This window comes from Odocoileus virginianus, chromosome 13, assembly GCF_023699985.2.
Source record: "Odocoileus virginianus isolate 20LAN1187 ecotype Illinois chromosome 13, Ovbor_1.2, whole genome shotgun sequence".
In the NCBI taxonomy this organism is placed as follows: domain Eukaryota; kingdom Metazoa; phylum Chordata; class Mammalia; order Artiodactyla; family Cervidae; genus Odocoileus; species Odocoileus virginianus.
Window position 1 is genome coordinate 20,000,179 of NC_069686.1, and position 24,354 is coordinate 20,024,532.

General features: G+C 35.7%; 1 protein-coding gene across 1 annotated transcript in view; it reads right to left on the reverse strand.

Moving 5' to 3' along the window:
• UBR3 (ubiquitin protein ligase E3 component n-recognin 3) overlaps positions 1-24,354 on the reverse strand; it is a 194,818-nt gene that overhangs the window by 102,789 nt on the left and 67,675 nt on the right. The window contains exons 9-19 of the mRNA XM_070476042.1: positions 22,139-22,318; positions 21,421-21,554; positions 15,194-15,280; positions 10,618-10,683; positions 10,436-10,525; positions 9,955-10,083; positions 9,175-9,227; positions 8,940-9,073; positions 8,525-8,609; positions 3,940-4,082; positions 1,906-2,002 (exon numbers count right to left, since the gene is read on the reverse strand). Coding sequence (XP_070332143.1) covers positions 1,906-2,002; positions 3,940-4,082; positions 8,525-8,609; positions 8,940-9,073; positions 9,175-9,227; positions 9,955-10,083; positions 10,436-10,525; positions 10,618-10,683; positions 15,194-15,280; positions 21,421-21,554; positions 22,139-22,318 — 1,198 coding nt within the window. The remainder of the gene's footprint in view (positions 1-1,905; positions 2,003-3,939; positions 4,083-8,524; positions 8,610-8,939; positions 9,074-9,174; positions 9,228-9,954; positions 10,084-10,435; positions 10,526-10,617; positions 10,684-15,193; positions 15,281-21,420; positions 21,555-22,138; positions 22,319-24,354) is intronic.

Here is a 24,354-nt window from a genome sequence, read left to right on the forward strand (position 1 = left end):
AGGATCACCCCAAGCCCAGGATCAAACCCACGTGCCCTGCGTCTCCTGCACTGGCATATGTATTCCTTACCACAGAGCCACCCGGGAAGCCCTTACTCAATAAATGTGCATTGTCAAATTGAATTTCACTTTTAAAACTGATTACATTAAGCATTTAATGACTCTTTCAAGGCCTGGAAAGCTTCAGGCCAATCCTAGTCCAAACTGCTATGTATTACAAAGTAAAGCAGAATAATAAAATTAACTAAATATTTAATTCTTATATATTCAATGACAAGCTACCACGCACTCCCCCTGAAAAAAGGCAGAGCCACTCAAGACAACAAATAGCATTTATGAAGGCCAGACTAGGTTTTCCATGGAAATGCTTCCTCCCACCCATCTTTCATTTTCAGCATGAACAATTTCAAATTTATTTACTCAATGAACAATACTGTGAATGTCTATTACATGCCAGCACTGAGATAGATTCTGAAGGTATAAAAGAGAGAGAGACAAAAATAACTTCCTTCAAATAATAACAAAAAAAGTAAAAAAATAGTTGTAAAAATCAAACAAATAGTTACACAACTATACAAAAACTATATAAAGAGGTTGCTAAGAGAGGAGAATCTAAGGCTATCTCCCCAAGAGTTTTAGAGAAGAGTAGAAAGAAATGCCGAACTAAGTTTTGTTTTTTGTTTTTGTCTTTCTTGGGGTGGGGGTAGGGGAATGGAGAGCATGCTAAAATTCTACACTATAAACTTTCTTCAGATGTATCTATGATGGTTCTTAAATTCAACATATATCTATTACTGCAAAGTCTTGGCAAAGAGAAGTTTCAATTATATCCAATATCTGTATTTACACTTTGATAGTTATATGAACAAATATTTTCTGAAGATCAAATACATTTAAATCATTTTAAACTTGTTTTCAAAATGTGTGAGCACAAATGAACTGAGCACACATGAAAGATGATATTCTATAATGTTCAGCAATACATTAACCATTTAATGTTTAAAAACAAGAGGAAATATTGGGCTGGCCAAAACACTGCTGTGGGTCTTTCTGTAAACTCTTATGGAAGAACCTTACAGGCTTTTTGTTGTTGTTTAGTTGCTCAGTCATGTCCACCTCTGTGCCAACCCATGGACTGTAGCCTACCAGGCTCCTCTGTCCATGGGATTACCCAAGCACGAATACTATAGGGGGGTGCCATTTCCTCCTCCAGGGGATCTTCCTGACCCAGGGATCGAACCCACGTCTCCACATCTCCTGCACTGGAGACAGATTCTCAACTAGCAAGCCAGCGGCAAAGCCCCGTATGAACTTTTTGGCCAATATAATAATACATTAAAAAGCAATCTACAACAATAATATATAAAACTGAATTCTCCATTAAAAAGATATCCTCAAAACTTTTCTGCAAATATCAACATTTTAACTATTTTGTTAAATATTTACATAGAAAATTAATTTTATTTTGGCTATTTTCCCAGTCGTTAAGAACACAGCAATATTACCACATTTTTTGTAGTTACCCATCATCTCTGATAGGAGACCATTTTATTCTTTTAACTTGTGCCTCCTCTACTGGTTTAAAAGTAGAACACCACAAAATCAAGCTTTGAATTCCACTGGTCAAATAGCAACTAAACAAGTTTGTTTTTTTTTTTCCAAGTTTGTTATTTTTTATGCTTATTAGTGTTTTCCAGAATTTATTTTTATCAAATTAATGTCAGATTTTGGATTCTAGAGAACATAAATCTCAGCCACATTCTCTTTTAATCTTAAAATATTTCTTTCCTCTAAAGATCTTAAGTATACTTTAATGAGAGCATTATCACATTTGTGTTATAACTGAATTTTTTTTATATAAACAGAAGATATCCATTATTATACTAATCAATATAGCAGACTTACAATGCTGTGTATCTGTCCATTGCAGACTGCACGTCTCTACGGTAAACTGTTCGAAGAATGACCATGACGGGGTCAAATTCGTGATCCCAGACTTCAGCTATCATTCAAAAGAGAGTAGAAACAAAACACTGATGACTTCTTAGGAATCAAGTCAATCGCTAAGGACTAACTGTGCGTGCATGCTCAGTCGCTCAGTCGTATCTGACTTTTCTGCAGCCCCATGGACTGTAGCCCGCCAGGATCCTTTGTCCATGGAATTGTCCAGGCAAGAATACTGGAGTGGGTTGCCATTTCCTCCTCCAGGGGATCTTCCCAGAGGTCGAACCCAGGTCTCCTGCGTCTCCTGCACTGGCAGGTGATTCTTTACCACTGCGACTCTAATGACTAATTACACTTCAGTATATCTTAAATTTAAAACATGGTAAAGTTTAATTTGACTGAACTTCCCTGGTGTCTCTGCCTGACAACGCAGGAGACGCAGGTTCAATCCCTGGGTTGAGAAGAGCTCTTACAGAAGGAAACTGCAACCCACTCCAGTATTCTTGCCTTGGAAATCCCATGAACAGAGGAGTTTGGCAGGCTACAGTTCATGGGATCACAATGGAGTAGGACACAATTTAGCAACCAAACAACAACTTTAGGAGCAAGGAAATGGTAAAACAGATGAGAAGCTATGTCCACTACCCACACTCATTTTAACAAGAGTAGGTCTGCTTTTATTGCTTTTGTATAATAAATTCATTTAAGGCTTAATTCCCCAAAACTAAAAATTTAAACACTCTTTAAAGAAAAGGTTAAAAACAACTCATCCATTCCAACTCTTACTTTACAAAGAAGTCAAATGCAAAGATAAAAAACTGACTTTCTCAACATTGCACAACTAGCTGATACAATTCAGTCCTATATGTGAATATGACACTCAATTTCTTGATTCTAATCTTCAAATATCCAGTGCTCTGCCTCGGTGTCTCAAAATTTACTCTGTGTGACAATCATCCTATAGAGATTGGTTAAAAAAAAGCAGATTTCCAGAATCTATCCCCAGAAATCGAGATGAGAGCAGATTGGGGTTTAGGCATAGAAAATTATATTTTAATAAGGATGCCAACATGAATAAGTCTGACAAAGGTAATGCTCACATCACATGTTGTTAATAAGCATAGCACTATACAAGAACATCATTCTTCTAAGTTCATCTTACAAAGCATTCTCTACAATGAAGAAATACTGTGCTTTTCCTTTAATGGAATACATTCCAACCAGAGACTCTGGATTGTTCTTGCTACCTTTGTGAACTCTCTGGAAATTCCCACATGATACGGCTTATTCTGGTGCCTTTTATCAAACACACTACATGTTATTTACAACTTCAAACTGGGCACCATTTTTTCACTTAGACAAGTGTCGCAGGTCAGAGGTGCAAGAAACCTATAACCTCTACTTTCTTCAAAATTTTAATTTAATGAATATGTGAAAGTGAAGAAGAAAAGATAATGGATCAAAATTTCACCTACTTCTGGCTTTTGTCAAGCATGTCTCTACAAATCCAGGGGGTAAACCTTAGAAAACCAATCATTTAAGGAAAAGGTTTCTATGTATTTACAAAGGTTCAAAACATATGAGAACATTATCAGCATTCCATATAGATTTTTAACTGTTTCAAGTTAAACTTAGGATAGTGACAACTATTTCAAAATCAAATTTAAAGGGCAAATACACTCAGAGTGTTTTTAAGTATATATTTTAAGTTATTCAAGTTCATTCACTTACAAACATTAACTGGTGTTCATATATAAAGTTCTTTTTATAATTTAGACTCATCTCAGAAGTCTTACTATGACATAAACCACAGATTTTTAAATAAAAGGAACCAATATCACGATATACTAAAAAAGACAAACATACATGTATAAGAAAGTTGAGGGGGAAAGCCAAAGCTAAGGAAATAAAAGGCAAACATTTTGTTTCGGTATACACAACAAACCTTCAAAAAACCTGATATTTGACAAAATACATTCATAGATATAAACATACCTTTAGGAGTATACATGCCTTGTTGCATAGAACCTCCAGGTTCAAAAACAGGAGCCTTAAAATCAGCTACCGCTGATAAAACTGATTCAAAGCTATAACTTCCTGGAATAATACCACTTTTAGGATTTGGATTTTCTGGAATATGATGCATGTGTCAAGAAAAAAAATTAATAACTAAAAGTCAGACTTATAATCTTAATAAGGTATTCTAGTTTCCAAATTTCTTTGCTAAAATATTCTTGTCTCAAGAACCCCATGAACACTATGAAAAGGCAAAAAGATAGGACACTGAAAGATGAACACCCCAGGTCAGTAGGTGCCGAATATGCTACTGGAGATCAGTGGGGAAATAACTCCAGAAAGAATGAAGAAACGGAGCCAAAGCAAAAACAACGCTCAACTGTGGATGTGACTGGTGATGGAAGTAAAGTCCGATGCTGTAAAGAACAGTACTGCCTAGGAACCTGGAACACTAGGTCCACGAATCAAGGTAAATTGCAAGTGGTCAAACAGGAGATGGCAAGAGTGAACATCAACACCTCAGGAATCAATGAACTTAAAAGGACTGGAATGGGCGAATTTAACTCAGATGACCATTGTAAGAATCCCTTAGAAGAAATGGAGTAGCCCTCATAGTCAACAAAACAGTCTGTAATGAAGTATTTGGGTGCAATCTCAAAAATGACAGAATGACCTCTGTTTGTTTCCAAGGCAAACCATTCAATACCACGGTAATCCAAGTCTATGCCCCAACCAGTAATGCTGAAGAAGCTGAAGTTGAACAGTTCTAAAAAAGACCTACAAGACCTTCTAGAACTAACACCCAAAAAAGATGTCCTTTTCATCACAGGGGACTCAGAATGCAAAAGTAGAAAGTCAAGAGATACCTGGAGTAACAGGCAAATTTGGCCTTAGAGTACAAATTGAAGCAGGGCAAAGGCTAATAGAGTTCTGCCAAGAGAACGCACTGGTCACAGCAAACACCCTCTTCCTACAACACAAGAGAAGACTCTACACAAGGACATCACCAGATGGTCAATACCAAAATCAGATTGACTATATTCTTTGCAGCCAAAGATGGAGAAGTTCTATAAAGCCAGCAAAAACAAGACCTGGAGCTGACTGTGGCTCAGATCATGAACTCCTTATTGCCAAATTCAGACTTAAACTGAAGAAAGAGGGGGAAACCACTAGACCAATCAGGTATGACCTAAATCAAATCCCTTATGATTATACAGTGGAAGTGACAAACAGATTCAAGGAATCATACCTGATAGAATACCTGAAGACCTATGGATGGAGGTTCGTGACACTGTACAGGAGGCAGTGATCAAGTCCATCCCCAAGAAAAAGAAATGCAAAAAGGCAAAATGATTGTCTGACGAGGCATTACCAATAGCTGAGAAAAGAAGAGAAGATAAAGGCAAAGGAGAAAAGGAAAGATATATCCATTAGAATGCAGAGTTCCAAACAATAGCAAGGAGAGATAACAAAGCCTTCCTCATTGATCAATGCAAAGATATAGAGGAAAACAACAGAATGGGAAAGACTAGAGATCTCTTCAAGAACCTTAGAGATACCAAGGGAACTTTTCATGCAAAGATGGGATCAATAAAGGACAGAAATGGTATGGACCTAACAGGAGCAGAAGATATTAAGAGGTGGCAAGAATATACAGAAGAACTATACAAAAGAGATGTTCATGACCCAGATAACCATGATGGTATGATCACTGGACTAGGACCAGACATCCTGGAAAGCAAAGTCAAGTGGGCCTTAGGAAGCATCACTACGAACAAAGCTAGTGGAGGTGATGGAATTCCAGTTGAGCTATTTCAAATCCTAAATGATGATGCTGTGAAAGTGTTGCAGTCAATATGCCAGCAAATTTGGAAAACTCAGCAGTGGCCACAGGACTGGAACAGGTCAGTTTTCTTTCCAACCAACCCCAAAGAAAGGCAATGCCAAAGAATGTTCAAACTACCACACAACTGCATTCATCTCACATGCTAGCCAAGTAATGCTCAAAATTCTCCAAGCCAGGCTTCAACAGTATGTGAACAATGAACTTCCAGATGGTCAAGCCGGATTTAGAAAAGGCAGAGGAACCAGAGATCAAATTGCCAACATCCTTTGGATCATCAAAAAGCCAAGAGAGTTCCAGAAAAACATCTACTTCTGTTTTACTGACTACATCAAAGCCTTTGACTGTGTGGATCACAATAAACTGTGGAAAGTACTTAAAGAGATGGGAATACCAGACCACATTACCTGCCTCCTGAAAAATCTGTATGCAGGTAAAGAAGCAACAGTCAGAACAGTACATGGAACAACAGACTGTTTCCAAATAGGGAAAGGAGTATGCCGAGGCTGTATATTGTCACCCTGCTTATTTAACTTAAATGCAGAGTACCTCAAGTGAAATGTCAGGCTGGACGAAGCACAAGCTGGAATCAAGATTGCTGGGAGAAATTTCAATAACCTCAGATATGCAGATGACACCATCCTTATGGCACAAAGCAAAGAAGAACTGAAGAGCCTCTTGATGAAAGTGAAACAGGAGAGTGAAAAAGTTGGCTTAAAATTCAACATTCAGAAAAGTAAGATCATGGCATCTGATCCCATCACATCATGGCAAACAGATAGGAAAATAATGGAAACCGTGACAGACTTTATTTTTTGGGGCTCTGAAAGGACTGCAGATGGTGACTGCAGCCATGAAATTAAAAGACGCTTACTCCTTGGAAGGAAAGCTATGACCAACCTAGACAGCATATTAAAAAACAGAGACATTACTTTGCCAACAAAGGTCCATCTAGTCAAAGATATGGTTTTCACAGTAGTCATGTATGGATATGAGAGTTGGACCATAAACAAAGCTGAACGCCGAAAAATTGATGCTTTTGAACTGTGGTGTTGGAGAAGACTCTTGAGAGTCCCTTGGACTGCCAGGAGATCAAAAAAGTCAATCCTAAAGAAAATTAGTCCTGAATATTCACTGGAAGAACTGATGCTGAAGCTGAAGCTCCAATACTTTGGCCACCTGATGCGAAGAACTGACTCACTGGAAAAGACCCTGATGCCAGCAAAGATGGAAGGCAGGAGGAGAAGGAAATAACAGAGGATGAGATGGTTGGATGGCATCACCAACTCAATGGACATGAGCTTGAGCAAGCTCCATGAGTTGGTGATGGACAGGGAAGACTGGTGTGCTGCAGTCCATAGGGTCGCAAAGAGTCTGACATGACGAGACTGAACTGAACTGAACTCAATCAGCTGTAATATATAAAGCTGGCCACAAGAGGGCTACATAATACAACAGTTCAATAATAACTTTTTATTAATTGTGAATTTTTAAAATAGCTTAATGCAGATTAATTTTTAAAACAGCTTATTTCTAAGACAGCTTAATTAATATCCTACTAATAAATTATATGCTGAAGTAGTTCTGATGTATATTTCCCCCAAAACAAATGAATACAATTTCAGGAAATGAAAAAAAAACCTTTTAAAATTAATCTCCATTTTCATCAGCTTGCAAACAATGTTATATACTTTGTCTTAGAAAATCAAAGACAATATACTAAATATAAGCCCAGATTTTTTTTTCAGCCCAGATTTTTAAGAGCAAAGCTTGTTTCATAAAAGACACAAAATATCCTCCTCAAAATAATGAAAAGATACTAACCAAATTTTTCAAAAAGAAGAAAACCAGAAAACCCTAGATTCTTTCCTATTGGTTTCACATTAAAGCTATATAATTTTTTCTAAATTCAAAGTTACGGATAATTCTTCTGCTCTTTTACAGCACTGATACACAGTACATAATGGCTGAATGAAATCATCAAACAGTATCAAGTTGTTGTCTGCTTAAGAAAATCTTCAAGGTTATCAAATAGACTTTATAATAGGAGCCAGTTCATAAAATTTTAGTCAATTATTTCAAACAAAATCATAATGTACAAAATAAATTTAGTCAAAAATTCATAAAGCAAATTTTACCACTAAATAACATGATAATCTTTGTCTAAAACTTTATTAACAATACCTCAAAAAAAAAAATAAAGTGTCCACTGAATCCTCAGTCCTATAGCGAGAACCTTAAGTTTTTAAAGTTTGTAGACAATAGTCTTTGCCCTTCAAAGTCTCTTGGTTTAAAACTGAATTCTCAGAAAAAAATACTCAGAATGTTTAAAACTGATAATTATAAGACATAACTCTAAATTTTAATGATGAATTCCAGCCTGGTTATACAAATACAGTAGACCTAGCTGCCTTTCACCAAATGTCCAGTTCCCTTTTACTACTGCTGTCCTAGAAGGTCAGATTCCGGAGTGCCCAGAGCAAACAGTTCTGATGCTTAAACAAGGTCTAACAAGAGCACTCAGAGGTGACGATTAGAGGCAAATCTGCCACTGGTCTTGAACACAGAATTGATCAAAAAATCGGGAGTTTTTTTCCATATTATTTTCCAATCTCAAAAAAAAAAAGTTTTAATCAGGAAGTGATATATCTTTAATCCAAAAATATTACTTGAAATTTAGATCCTACAACTAAAAGAAAATTAAACTGTTAAAAGGATATGAGGTCCAGCAATGAACTGTGTGTTCTGTCATTCATACACAGCTGGGCTACCATCTCTGCTCTGAGAATCTCATCATCGGACATTCCTAAAATTAAAAATAGAATTAATATATCTGAATATTTATATATTATAAAGAAACAACTTACCACACAATTAAGTTATTTTACCAAAAATGAGATGCTTCAAAAATCATAGTGCAAAGAAAACAAGGCCCCAATATAACTGCAGTTAACCCTGCTATTTTCAGTCCCTTAAATAAGGGGTCAAAGAATATTCTAAAAGGAGTACTAACGGTAAAACATATAGTGTCAACAGTTTGAAATGCATCCTTTCCTTTTTTTTAATAAACCAGTTACTACCACAGGGTAAGGGGAGGAAAGGGAGGTACCCAAGTATTTGTATTAGTGCTTTTTACCTAAATGTAAACGAAGACTCAAAAGAATCACAAGAAATGTAAGAGCGCCTTCTAACATGGATCTCTCATGCTCTGCATCAAGTACTGTGTTTTGATGTTGTGAAGCCATTGTCAACAAATCCACTACCTTAAATCTATTAAAAGAATATTTGAGACAGATTTTTTTAAAGTTAAGACAAAATTAACTTAAATTCCAAATACTTCCTAATACCTGTATTAATAAAACTATGCTTACCTTTCAAAGACAGATGAAATAAAATAATCTGGATCAAGTCTAGATGCACAAACCTTTAAAAGATCATTAAATAAATAAAAATAAAACCCACAAAGTTTATTTCTCAGTAGTCGGTATTTATTTATTCAGTATTCTTTTTCTTTTTTTCTTCCTTTTTTCCCCCTCTGGGTATGCCACATGGCTTGCAGGATCTTAGTTTCCCAACTAGGGACTGAACCTGGGGCCTTGACAGTGAAAGCACTGAGTCCTAAGTACTGGACCACGAGGGAATTCCCTGGTTTTATTTCTTGTGTTTATCATTCCTCATATTTTCTGTATCATATTTGTTCAAACAGCTTACCTGGAAGCAAGTCTTTTATATGCCAGTCACTCTTGCCCTTTATTTAACTCACAGACCAAGCTAATATACCCCCAGGCCCCTTAGCCAGGGCAGGTACCAGATAGCTGGGGATAGCCTTCATGCCCCAAAGTTCACCAAGATGATTCAAACTAGCCAGTGCTAAACTACTTCCCCAGCCCTGCCTTGCCTTTCCTATGGAAACCCCAATAAAGCTTCTGATCTAGGATTTCCCCTCATTCCTTCTGCCTCCTGACAAAAATCTTTGGTCCTGCGTGGCATGGCATGCCCCTCTTTCTTTGAAAAATGTAAGTAATAAAATTCTTCTTTCAATAGCACTGACCTCTCTGTGTCCTCATTTAGTCACCTCTATAAATTAAAATCCCACAGGTACAAATGAGATACTTCTGATGTTCAACATCTGCATCACTAAGTTGGCTTACCTGTAACAGGTAAATATCAGGATCAATCATGGAATTACAGAAATGAGACTGGACATAGGTCATGGCTTGTCCTTTGATCTGCAGACCATTTCTTACCCACATATTGCTGTGTATTTCAGCAAGACTTGCCTAGTAAAACAAAAATTAATTGAACAAAGAAGTCATCTAAAGTCAACCTTTATAAAATCATGTTATGATAAACAATCATTTCAAAATATTTTACAGTTTAATCATAGCATAAGCCTGATATTCTGTCCAGTACTTAGGATATTCAATTCAAATATATAATTTTAAAATAATCACTATATTTTATACACTCCTTCTTTTGGAGCTTATATAAGAGTTAAGTTTCTACGATGACTACTGGGTACATTTATAACAACATTCACTGAAACCGTAAATGAGGTCTCCTGCATTGCAGACAGATCCTTTACCGTCTGAGCCACCGGGGGCTCCAGCCAGCCCAAGCCTAAGGACATACCTGGATTTGGAGTGGGTGAATCATTAGTTTCATTAACATTTCCTGATCTGGCAAAACAGAATCCAAATCTAGTTCTTGACATTTCACAGCCTAGAAATTGTTATAAAAAAAGTTACTAACTCAATACATATTTCCCAATGTTCATAAAACAGATGAACAGAGTATTTAATGAAAACTTTTACCTTACTCAAAAACATAGCATAATAACGATGTAGTGGCAGATGAAAAGTGACTTGGTTAGGTGCTGGCTGGAAAGGAAGAAAATCCAGAAGTCAAATAATACTTTACCGAATTCAAAGAAGGTTTTAAAATGCTAAAACAACACTTCTACCTTGATTTACTGGCCTACACTTTTTTTATCAAAAAGTAAGATTTTAGAAGTTATAGTTTAAAAACCCACTGTAGAAAAAATTATTCGGATTTAAAGAACCAAATGCAAGTTCCTTAAAGGCACAGAGTATATACTCAACTTTTACTCCTCTGACACATCTTGTACAGAACAAGGGATGGAAGACATTTCCCTTTACAGTCAGCCATTTCAGAATCTTCAAATGCATGCACAACAAATGTGATGATAATAACAAAAACAACAATCACAGCTAACATTCACTGAGCACTTACTATGTGCCGGTCACTGTGCTGATAAGAACTTTATTCCTATTTAATTTAATCCTAGGAGAACCCTTTGGGGTAGAAACTCAATGTTCCAATTTTATGAATAGGGAAGTTCAATTTTAAAAAACTTAAGTAACTTCCTAAAGCTAACAGATAGTGAACTGAGAAGCTAGTCTGCTATATTCAGAATGATCTGAGGGTCTGACTACAGCCCTACCCTGAAGTGCAGTTAATGGGCTTACCTAGCTGGATGAGATGCTCCCCGTATCAGTGGTGAACACACAGTCTCTATAGGAAAGCTTAGTACAGTACAAGTCAAAGATCTTTGATATCTTGTGGATATTACAAAAAGTGTATTTTAAATCTGTGACTCCCATGGGCCACACTATTGCTAAAGGGCAAACAAATAGTTGTCTTTCTTAAACAAACCAGAAAACCGAAACATTAAAAGGTATCATTTGTTTTTAATGCTTCTATAAATTATTAGTAAAGTTTTCTCCTGTTGAAAAAAATCTAGCCAAAACATTCTCATAATATGCTAACATAGTATCATATTGAGTCATAAAGATTTGAAATATGTCACCATCCCTGAAAGAGTTTTTTCCAAAACCAGTATGAGAATAAGATCCTCCTTAACATGTGAATAAACATCTATAGAAAGTTGTTCTGATAAATGTTTGGGCTTCCAGAAAAAGGAAGGAATCCTGACACATGCTGCAATGTGGATGAACCTTCGAGACATTATGCTAAGTGAAATAAACCAGCCACAAAAATACATATACTGTATGATTTCACTTAGGTATGCTGAGCAGTCAATATCATAGAGACACAAAGTATAATGATGGCTGCCAGAGCCTGGGGTAAGGGAAAATGAGATGATTGGTTTTTTTGGGAACAGAGTTTCAGTTTTACTAAACAAAGTTCTGAAGGTTGGTTGCACCAACAATGTGAATAACTGCATACTTTAAAAAAAGTTTAAAAGGTGGTAAATTTTATGTGCATTTCACCATAATCGAAAATAAAAATCAAACAAGTTTGCTCTATGTTACTATCATCATTTGAGTAACACAACATACACTAACTAGCTAAATCAGAATCTTCTTCAATTTCCTTTGAAAGCATCAAGAACAGTGGTGAAGAGCAGACTCTTATAAGCTGGGTTTGCATGCATTCAAATCCTGACTCTACCACCTATAGCTATAAAACAGAGCAAGTTACTTCTCTGTGCCTAAGCTGCCTCATCCATAAAGTGAAGATAATAAGCAGATGGACAACTGTGAGGATCAAGTAAAAGAACACAGTACCCAACACACATTTCTATTAATTGCTAAGCCATAGGCTCTATCTTGTCTTTTAAGGCTTGAGCATATGCTAAACATACATTGTTCGGCAGTTTTACATTCCATAATCTCCGTTTGTCCAATGTCACAAATAAGCTACCTGAAAAACTCTTTTATCACTTCTTCCAAATATACTGAGGTGTTCCTCAGATTCCATTCTCAGCTTTCTACTCTTCTCATTTGAGACACTTTATTCAGTTGATAAAGCTGACAGCTTCAGCTGCCAACACAAGATGACTACTAAATCTCAGCAGAAATCTCACTCCTGAACCCCAAAACCTACATTCAAGTATCTGCTGAACATCAACACTTAATTAACATCCCATGGGGACCACAAATACACTGTGTTCAGACAAAACTCAGCATCTTTGCCCTAAAACTCAATTTTTCTCAATGTTTCTTCTGCAAAGTCCCAGTAATACAAATCTGAAATGTAGCCTCTTTCCTTCTCTCAAATCTCCTCCACTTGATAAGGCATCAAAGTGTGTTTGATTTTCTAAGTACCTCTTAACTCTACTTTTTCCTCTCTTTTCATATTGCCTCTAACCAACCTTAGCTCAGGCTCTCAACATTTAGTGCCCAGATTTCAGTGCTAGCCTTTGCTTCTATTCTTACCCTCTATAAGAAACTTTTTGTGGTATCTGCCTAGCTCACAACCCTCCCTTTTCTTCTCAGAATGTCCCTTCCTCCCCACTTTCTACATACATACACGCAGGAATTGGAGCCTGCCAGTCAAGTTTAGAGTAGTCACATCTGATTAGATCAGGGCAGGGAATCCCTATCCTATCATGGGCAATGAGGTTCTCTCTCACTTGAAAACTGAACTGGGATTTAAAGGCTGTGGAGATTCTTGGACTATGGCTGAAACTGCAATATAAGGCAATTATAGGAAGATAATGTTTTAAAAAGGCAAAAAAAAAAAAAAAAGAGCACAGAAAAACCAATCTACAGAAAGGGAAGAAAAGATTGAGGCAGAAAGAGCAAGGAAAAGCAAGAGACAAGAGCTCCTGTTCAGCTTTCCACTCAGTTCCTGAAGTCCAGAATGCCATAAGATCCCTGAACGATCTCTCTGTACTCATAATAAAGTACCCCTCCTTTAAATCAGGCTGCCTCAAAAGTGTTTTAAAAAGAAGCTCAATTAATACATCTACTTAAATCTGTTTTTAAATGCATATTAAATCTTCATACTGCCAGGTGGTAGTCTTACTGAAACATTACTTTAACCTTGTACTTCTCCATTTGTCACCTTTTAATGGCCCCCTATAGTTTTAACCTCCTTTAACTGTCCAACTCTTGAGAGACAGGACTCTCTGGCTTTATCTATTGTTATATAAGCTCATACACCATAAGTAGTGCCTTTGTATATGCTCTTCCCTTTGACTCAAATGCTATATAAACTTGCTGCCACTGGATTAACACACCATAAGACTTCGCTGAAACGACATTCCTACTGGGGAGTTTTTCCTGAGTCCCTCGGGGTAATGATGCTCCACTCTATCCCCCTACAGCACCCTGGTCACAATTTTATACAGAAGCATTCTGATCAAATTAGCCATTTACTTGTCTTCCATTTCCTCAAATTAGGAACCATTTCATCACTGTATCTGCAGTGTTTAGAACATAGTAAACATTCAATAAATATTTGCTGGGTGAACACAAGTTCTACTTTCCTCTTAGGAGAGAAGACTCTAACTACTCTGCTGTTGCTCTGCTATACACTCAGAAGTGATACTTAGAATTTCAGGATTCTTAAACGGCCTACACTTGTGGGAAAATTTATCCCATCCTGTGTTCTAAGTGATTGCTTGTCTTAATTCAGTTCAAAAATTATTATTTACTTCATCTGTGCTGGAATACTGCAATACCTTCTGACCTCCATTCTCAGGCTGACAGAACAAATATTTATCACATATGAAATACATGCCTCTTAGTCAATCCTCACTGGCTAATAGTATTATCTTAAAGAGACTCGGTAATGCTTTAAAACAAACAAAAACACTGTCAAGACAACACTGTGTCTACAGCTACTTGATTTGTGGCAGAGCAACAATTTTTACTCAGGTAGGCCTAACTCTAAAGCTCTTTCCATTGCCAACAGCTAGTATGGCTGGAATACTACCAGACAAGCAGTTGAGAGATGTAGGCTCTGGACCCAGAATTATTAGTAGTTTGCCATAAAACTACAGGCAAGTCATTTAATATCTCTGTATCTCCATTTTACATCTATAAAAAAGGAAAGGATAATAGTATCTTCCCTACTTAACCAGGGCTGTTTTCAGAAACAAATATGTCAAAGCACTTTAAGAAACAAGAAACTTTTAAACATCATAAAAGACATATTGTTTGATTCTCAAATTCTATTTAATCTTTTATTCTTTTTTCTTTAATTCTTTATTTAATTCTTCTCAGTTTATTATCAATAACAATTACTTTTATTCATGCCCACAGAACACTGACCAATTAATAAAGTTGTGGTAACTTTTCCATCAATCTCCTCTAATTTGCACTGTCACTTTTTCCTCCCTGAAAGAAACTGATATTCACTCCTGAGAAATATACATTTAATAACATAAAAAATATATCCTTCTCTAGGAGATAAGCAAATACAGTTAATGTACTGTAGAATCTCCTAAATAACAAACAATTGGTTTCTTACTTCCTCCTTTTTTAAAGCCTAGTGATTTTATGCTTATTCTGAAATCTTTCCCTTATCGCATGAAAAGACATTCATTATTTTCAAGGTTAAATGAGATCTAACACTTCTTTTCTTAAATGCTTCTACATATATCAAAAATATACATACCTCATCTACGAAGTTAATAGCATCAAACCAGTCTTGAAGAGCTTCAAGGCAATATCTAACAACATTTCGGGTATATTCTTGAGTTTCCTAAAATAATAAGCTTTATAAATTTATAGTATATAAATATATATATGCTCAACTTCAAAGTACATGCAATGTATAAAGATAGTTATGTGTATTATATATATATGTAAAATAATAAAATATACATATTTTCAAAGTAACCACATTTGCCATTTCAAGAAATCATTTCACAAATAGTAACAATTAGTGATAGTCATAAAAATTAAAGAATACAATATATCACCCTCTATATAATATATTCCTGAAAATGAATCAAAGCTGAAATAAATTTATGTGATGTAAATTGGATTCCATTTCAAGAGATTCTAAAAATGTAAGTTCCCTACTGTTATTATTGGGTAGACTTGCTTTTGGAATGATAAAAATAAAAGTTCCAGAAATGGATGGTTGCACAACATTGAGAATGTATGTATTTAATGTCACTGAATTGCATACCTAAAAATGGGTTACAGCAGTAAAAAAAGAAAAATTATGTTATGCATATTTTGCCACAATAAAAAAAAGAGGCCAGAATGTATGAGTACTATAAACAGCCTGTGAATATCTTAGCTTGCAAATGACTATGTTCCCCTTAAAATAAGGGTACCGTGAAAGAATATTGTGGGCTTCCCAGGTGGCGCTAGTGGTAAAGAAACTGCCTTCCAGTGCAGGAAATGAAAAGAGACTCAAGTTCTACCCTGGGTTGGAAAATCCCTTGGAGGAGGTCATGGCAACCCACTCCAGTATTCTTCCCTAGAGAATCCCTTGGACAAAGGAGCCTGGCAGGCTACAGTTCTTAGGGTCGCAAAGAGTCGGACATGACTGAAGTGACTTAGCACACACACACGAAAGAATATTGTAATGTTTTATGGAGAAACTGATTCAGGGAAATGGGAAAGTATTAAGTTACATGGAAAAATAAATCATGATAGCCTCTCTTTAAAAAATTAGGCAAAGGATTTGAAAAGACATTTCTCCAAAGAGGATCTACAAATGACGAATAAGCACAAGAAAAGATGCCAACACTATCAGTCATTAGGAAAATGCAAATCAAAGTCACAATGAGATAATACTTTATACATACTTGGATGGTTATAAATTTTAAAATGTAAAATAAGTGTTGGTAAGAATATAGAGAAACAAACTCTCATACATAGCTGGTAGAAATATAAAATGGTGCAGCCGTTTTTAAATTAAATACAGAGTTACCATGAAAGTGAAAATGAAAGGTGCTCAGTCGTGTCCAACTCTTTGAGACCCCATGGACTATATGGTCCATGGAATTCTCCAGGTCAGAATACTGGAGTAGGGAGCCGTTCCCTTCTCCAGCACATCTTCCCAACCCAGGGATAGAACCCAGATCTCTCATACTGCAGGTGGATTCTTTACCAGCTGAGCCACCAAGGAAGACCACAGACTTACACATGACCACGCAATTCTACTCTCATAGACCCAAGAGAGCTGAAAACATACACTCACACAAAAGCCTATACAAATGTTCACAGCAGCATTACCCACAGCAGCCAAAAACTGAAATCAACCCATGAACAGACAAATAAGTGCGATATACCTATGCTATGGAATACTATTTAGGAAATTAGTGGCTTCCAGAGAATGAGATGAGGTTGGAATTGAGAGGTTGAGTTTTCTTTTTTGGCAGGGGGTATGGGCACAGTGTTAAAAATGTTCTGGAATCAGTGGTGATAGCAGCACAACTTTGTGAATATACTATAAACTACTTAATTGTATAGTTTAAAAAGAAAAGATTAAAATGGTGAATTTCATGTTATGTGAATTTTATCTCAATAAAAAGTTTTTTAGAAAAACACTTTGGGGCCTCAATGCCAACAAAAGGTAAGATCCCTGTCAAACAGGTTACTGTTAGGAAGAAGCAAATGAAAACAATGCACATACAATGCTCTATGTCACACTCTAGCACAATATCTGACAAGTGCTAGTTAAGTGCTCCAGAGTCATGGCCAGACTCAACTTGTGTCTAGCTTGCAGTAATCTAAAGCTTGCCACTAGATGTAAATTTCACAGCTTATTTGTTCCCATTTAGAAAGCAAAAATTAGTGACACTCTAGAAATGTACCATCCCTTTATCCAAGCTATCCATTATTAATCAAGTACAACTTGTTCAATGATCCCTTAGCATTTTTAAGAACCAAATAGCATACAAGGCAATCATACAAAGAAAGTAAGCTATCAGGTGAAGTTCCCTTTTTTATTGCTAATCCTTTAGTTTTACATTTTATAATTAAAAAACATAAAGAAACAGCTTTTTAAAAATAATATTCTTTTTTTCTAGTTTACATTTCTAAAACCTGACAACACTGCTGTTAAAAAACTCTAGACATTCCTATTTAAGAGACAATTACAGCAAAGTGATAAAAAGCACTGGCTCTGAAATCAGATGGATTTGTTTTCAAACTCAAGCTTCTACTTGTAGTTGTGTAAATGTGGGTGAGTTGTTCAACCTCTGAAAAAAAAAAGGGATGATACTATCTACTTTATAAGAAATGGTATGAAGATTAGATAAGAACATGACATAAAGAATATAGCATAAGAACAAAGTCTGGCATAGTATAGGCTCTCAACAAGAGAACATCTTATCTAGCAACCAGATGTCCCTTTAGCTGACAAACTCCTCTCTTAAGTATTACAAGATAACATAAGCTCATTTTTCTGTCTGTCATCTTCACTTCTTAGATTAAGGGACCCCAAATACAATGAAATCCTGGCCTCCAAAAATGGAAAATAACTACTGCCTGAAAACAATGATTTCTCTTCATCACAGAGAGAAACATAGCTTCAGTCTTATAATCCAAATTCATCCTAAACAGTCATCAGAATAATCCTCCTAAAATACTGATCTTTTCATATCAACATCAGATCAATCCTCCAAAGGCAGCATCTTTTCTGTTGGCTTATATGATATCAGCTGCATTCTTCTGTTTTCTCTCCTCTCCCTTTCTGATATTTAAATGTTAACTTTTTCTTCAAAGTCCATTTCCCTTTTCTCCCAACTTGACTGCATTCCATCCCCTGGCAATAAATGCCATTTTTATTCCCAAGGGTCTAAAATTTACACCCGAGCCCAGACTTCTTTAAGTACAAAACTCATATACCCAACTGTTTATTCACTATTTCCACTTGGATGTTTCAGAGGCATCTCAAACTTAACATATCTAACTCTGAAAACTTTAAACCTGCTTTTCTATTATCTTTTTCACCTCTGTCAAATTATCTCCATATATAGCTACTCAAAAATGTATCTAACTCATCAATAACATACAATCCATCACCAACCCTTTTGGTTCCACCTTCAAAAAACATCTTTAACATTCAAAATGCACCTTTAATACATCTTGAATTTCAAACCTGAAATTCCTAGAATATTACCACAGCATCTTAACTGTCTATTTGCTACTAGTCTTGATGCTCCCCATATTCTCCTCAATCCAGTCTTTCCAAACAAAGAGAAGGAACTTTTAAATTTAAGTCTGATCACATCAAACCCCTACTTTAAAATATTCACTGGCTTCTCCTTAAAATTAAATCCAAGGCTCATTAACATGATCTATAAGAACCTGCATTAATAATCTACTCTCTGCCTATCTCTCCAATTCCATCTCATTCTCTGGCTCCAGCCACAAACTCCTTAAAAGGACCAATCATTTCTTATTGGGGGTAGGTTATTCCATACCATCTCCCCTACTACCAGCCCTAATCCCACTTTTATTCATCATATAGCTGGCATCTTCATATTCTTTCTTCAAAAAGGCCTTCCCTGATCCTCAAATCCATCAGTCTCCACACTCATCATTCTCATAGAAATCTGATATTTTCCTGGAGAATATTTACAAACACTCACAAAACAAGTCTATGTGCTTACTTACTTAATGTCTATCTCCACTATTAGACTGCTCCATAGAGCAAGAACCACATACATTGATTTGTCTGACACCCAAAACCCAAACATCTAGATAGCATCTGGCATAGAACAGCGTTCAATAGACTTTTTTTTTTAATAAATGAACAAACAAATCTCATATTAGATGACAGGTTTTTTTTAAATAAATGCTACAATGGAGATTAAAGGAGGTACTATATAAACAGAGACTAGAATCATAAATCTGAAAGAAGTGAAAATGAGCAGATTACATGTCAGCTGAGTCTCTGAATACAACCTTTGAAAAGCTAATACTAATGGCTTTTCATTCCAGTTAGAACTGCTGCCAAGATCCTACTGTATACCACACAAATCAAAAGCTCTAACAGTGACACTTAAGCACATATATTTTTTAAGCTTCCCAGATGATTCTCATGTAAAAGGAGCACTGAACTAAGCAGAAAGAATGAGCACATATGTCAAAACAAAAAAAAAAGACTAATTTGAACAAAAGCACTGAAATCAAGAAAGGAACTGCCTGCTGAGGAATAGTAATCAAGCCAGTGAAGGCATGGAGGTAGATGGGGTATAGGAAGGCAAATTATGACAAATACACTGAAGACAAATTGTGGAAGTTCTTAAATGCCTCTACAGGAAATATGGACATTATCCTGTGGACAGAAAGGAATGTGAATGATTTTTAAGCAAAGGAGAAATAAGCACAGAGCTCAGAAGTAACTTAGATATTAGGAAAGACTAGAGTAGGAAGAACCTAGAGGCAGAAAAATCAGTTAAGAAGTTACCTAACAATGCAGATTTTTAAAAATACTGACATAAAGAAGTAAAACAGAGAAAAGAAGTGGTAGAGAGACATTTCTGGACAAAAGAGAGAATTCACGGTATCTGATTATAGTTTGAACACAGCTGGGGAGGTTTCTATATTGGAAAACTGCATCATTTATAACACCATACATAAAATGACATAAAGGACACAGTATAGACACATGTTTTTAAAAAGCTAGTTAGGAACCTGAGAAAACTCATGTACCTCTAAGGAGAATACCAGAATATTCTGACATTCTACACTGAATAACCAGAGCTGTTGGAAATTTGAACCTGGCTAGCCTGTAACGAAGTTGTGAGTCATCTGCATTAAGAGAAAGCTGGAGTCATGAGAGAAAATAGAAAGCCACTTAAAGAAACACATACATTTAAAGAATATATGTAGAAGAGTCTCAGAATAACCCTGTAACAGCAGGCTTTGCTGTCCCATTTCTGTTTTGTTCCTTTTAGGTTTTTAAAAGAAAAAGTCTGAGAAGTTCAAATAGTTTTAAATGAGTTGACCAAGTCACCTAAGTTGAAAGAGGCAGAACCAAAAGCACTATACAATCTTTTGCAGTATGCTTACTGGTACAGGCTCACAGGTAGGACTTCATGAGATCCATACAACAAAATCTTAAGTCCTTAGTTTCGTAGGGTCAGGAGATAACATTTTTCTGAACTATCCAAGGATTCTGGAGACCCATCAAACCAATACTTTAAAATGCATAGGTAAATATATGTATTTTTTTAGAAAGACAAAAACATATGCAATTTTAAGTGAGCTGGGCTTCCCTGGTGGCGCAGACGGTAAAGCGTCTGCCTGCAGTGCGGGAGACCCAGGTTCGATCCCTGGGTTGGGAAGATCCCCTGGAGAAGGAAATGGCAACACACTCCAATACTCTTGCCTGGAATATTCCACGGACTGAGGAGTCTGGTAGGCTACAGTCCATGGGGTTGCAAAGAGTTAGGCACGACTGAGAAACTTCACATTTCTTAATCAATTATAAGAACTTATGTTGCTGCTATATACTCTTAGGTTCTTTTCACAAACAAATGGGAATTGTATGAAATGTATATTGATTTTGTTCTTGGAATCTTAAAAGTGTAAACTTTATTGAAGTTTATCCTCATCCCCTGAAAGATAAGAAACATTAGGTAACTAACTGATAATGGATAAAATGAAATAATAAAGATGAATGTGAAGCTACAAAGACTATTTACAATAAGGGAAGGCTAGAAAGATCTGATAATTCATTTATATAAATCAAGTCCAACCTACCTAAGAATAATAATTACTGTCTTAGGTCAACTTTCACAGAGCTGAATTCAAAATTAAACACTATATATTATTACATACAAGTAAACAAGTCAAATGTTTCCACAAATATTTTTCTTAAAATTATTTTAAAGGTAAATACAGAAATTAACAAAAATATTTCCAACATACCCTAACTTTACAGTGTGATAAGAGTCCCCACATTGGCTGTGCACAGGCTTCAAGTTCAGCAGCAAAGGCAGCGTAGTAGGTCTGAGATTCAAACTCCACATGCTCATTTAGTTCTCGCTTATTTAAATTCATACCTTACAAAAATTAAAACAGGTATAAACCATGCCAAATGGAAACAAACACCCATACTCAAAATCAAATAAAATACTTCCTCATACCAAACAGATTTTAATGTTCACAAATGGCATAAATGACAAAATATGTATAGAAATTAATAAATTATTAAAAATAAAATAGTATCTGGTCCTTTCAGAATTCTTTATAAACTAGACTTTCTTAAAAAACATTTTGTGAATTATCTCTTTCTTATATAACATAAATGAATATATTAAATAAACTCAAAACTATTTTAATTGGCACTGGTTGAACTTTTTATGGAAATATTAACAATCTTTCTTACAAGAAAATTTCTAGATTAATGCTTTAAAATGCTTTTTAAAATTACACTCCTATTTCCTATATAATAGTTTGACTTTTTTCATAACTCTGATATGTTTCACGAGCACTTTATTAAATACTTACAAATATCAATTAAAATGAGACATTTCTCATGTAACTGAATGATGTGCTATTATCTTTTAATTAGTGTCTGATAGTTCACTATTAGTAATTTTGCAAACTAAAACTAAATAAAAAAGAAAGAAACTGAAATTCATACCTTGAAAGAAAGAGACAAAGTTCATCCACGTCACCAACAAACCATGGTCCTCCAAAAATCTCTTAGCCACACTTTGATGAGAAAGGATATTAATAAAATCACTGACAAGAGGCCAGTAAGTGTTATTCTTCAGCAATGCTTCTCCACAATTCACTACAACATGTAAACTATTTTCTTCATCTAAAACAGACACAGACACACACACCCAGAAAAAATTAGCTTAAAAAAATAGCCTTACCAATGATAAAGATTATATATTTTAGAATCAGAGTCACCTAAATTCAAACCGAACCTGACATTTAATACCTATATGGCTTCAGGTATATTACATAGCTCTGAATCAATTTCCTCACCTATAAAAATGGGGGAAAAACACATATATTAAGGGAATTAAATGTTAACATAACACTTAGCACATCATTATAATTATTATTACTACCTGTCAAACATATTACATAATATTGAGTTATGAAACTATAAAAAAATACATAAACTTCTTAAGCCTTAAAAAAAAAAAAAGCCTCAAAGTTTAAACACATCATTGGAAGAAAGAGACAGGGAGGATTAGGCTTGTAGAAAATCTTTACTATTAGAAGTTATAACATGTATGTATTAGCTCTCTTGACCTATTTCCCTATTCCAGCTTAACTGATTCACTGGACAAACAAGCCCCCCATTCCCACTATAAAACACATTAATACCCATAATACAAAGAATGCTCAAAATCGAGCCTATTCCAGACTACACAAGCCCCAAGGTATATGCTTATCCAGAGTCTGTTTTTGTTTCTGTTCATACTAATTGTTCTTTGTATTATAAAATTGAAATCACAAGTATATAATCTGATAAAACATGAATGCATAAATAGAGCTATTATAAAAACTGGATCATAAGCTTTTCAAAGACAATAAAAGCGCCTAAGAAAATCTTGGAGGAGAAAAATCGTAAGAGTACAGAAGATTTTCAAAACTCAAACTGTTTCATAAAAATTCTTATGTTCTTATTCTACTTTAAAGAAACTGAAAATGGAAATCAGAGGTGCTGCTTTACAAATGTAGTATATACAAGAAGGATAAGAGAGAATTCCAGTAAAGAATACAATAACTTACAAATGCTTCGCCCAAAATGAAAAGATTGGAGAACAAACAAGCATCCCTGTGATTTAAGTTAAAATCCTCTGTTTAAGATATCTATGTATCATTTTTTAACAATTCCTCGCTCTAATCAACTTTCTAACTAACCACCCTATTGTCAAACTCATCGGTGAAGAGGGCTTCTACTGTACTTCATATTTCCATAAATTAAATTTAGGTTTCAGTTCATGAAATTATTTCACCCAACTCAAATTTAACAACATATGAAACAGGACCACAATAGAATGAGAAAGGGTACAGCTGAATGAGGAAATGGAGATAAGGGAACTTTTACAAATTACCCACACCTAAGATTTGGAAACAGTGACAGACTTTATTTTTGGGGGTTCCAAAATCACTGCAGATGGTGACTGCAGCCATGAAATTAAAAGACACTTACTCCTTGGAAGGAAAGTTATGACCAACCTAGACAGCACATTAAAAAGCAGAGACATTACTTTGCCAACAAAGGTCCGTCTAGTCAAAGCTACGGTTTATCCCGTGGTCATGTATGGGTGTGAGAGTTGGACTGTGAAGCAAGCTGAGCACCGAAAAATTGATGCTTTTGAACTGTGGTGTTGGAGAAGACTCTTGAGAGTCCCTTGGACTGCAAGGAGATCCAACCAGTCCATCCTAAAGGAGATCAGTCCTGGGTGTTCATTGGAAGGACTGATGCTGAAGATGAAACTCCAATACTTCGGCCACCTCATGAGAAGAGCTGACTCATTGAAAAAGACCCTGATGCTGGGAAAGATTGAGGGCAGAAGGATGAGATGATTGGATGGCATCACTGACTCAATGGACATGAGTTTGAGTAAACGCTAGGAGTTGGTGATGGACAGGGAGGCCTGGCGCACTGCAGTTCATGGGGTTGCAAAGAGTCAGACACGACTGAGTGACTGAACTGAACTGAACTGAAGATTCGGAAATGTTCTCTGACAACTACAGCCATTATGAGTCAGTGAGCAGTTGATTTTGATGGGACAGTGCTTAGGGATGCTGAGATTTTTTTAACTTTTATAAACACTGAGAATCACTGTTTAATTGAAATCAGAGGATGAATAAGCAGAATACAATTAATCA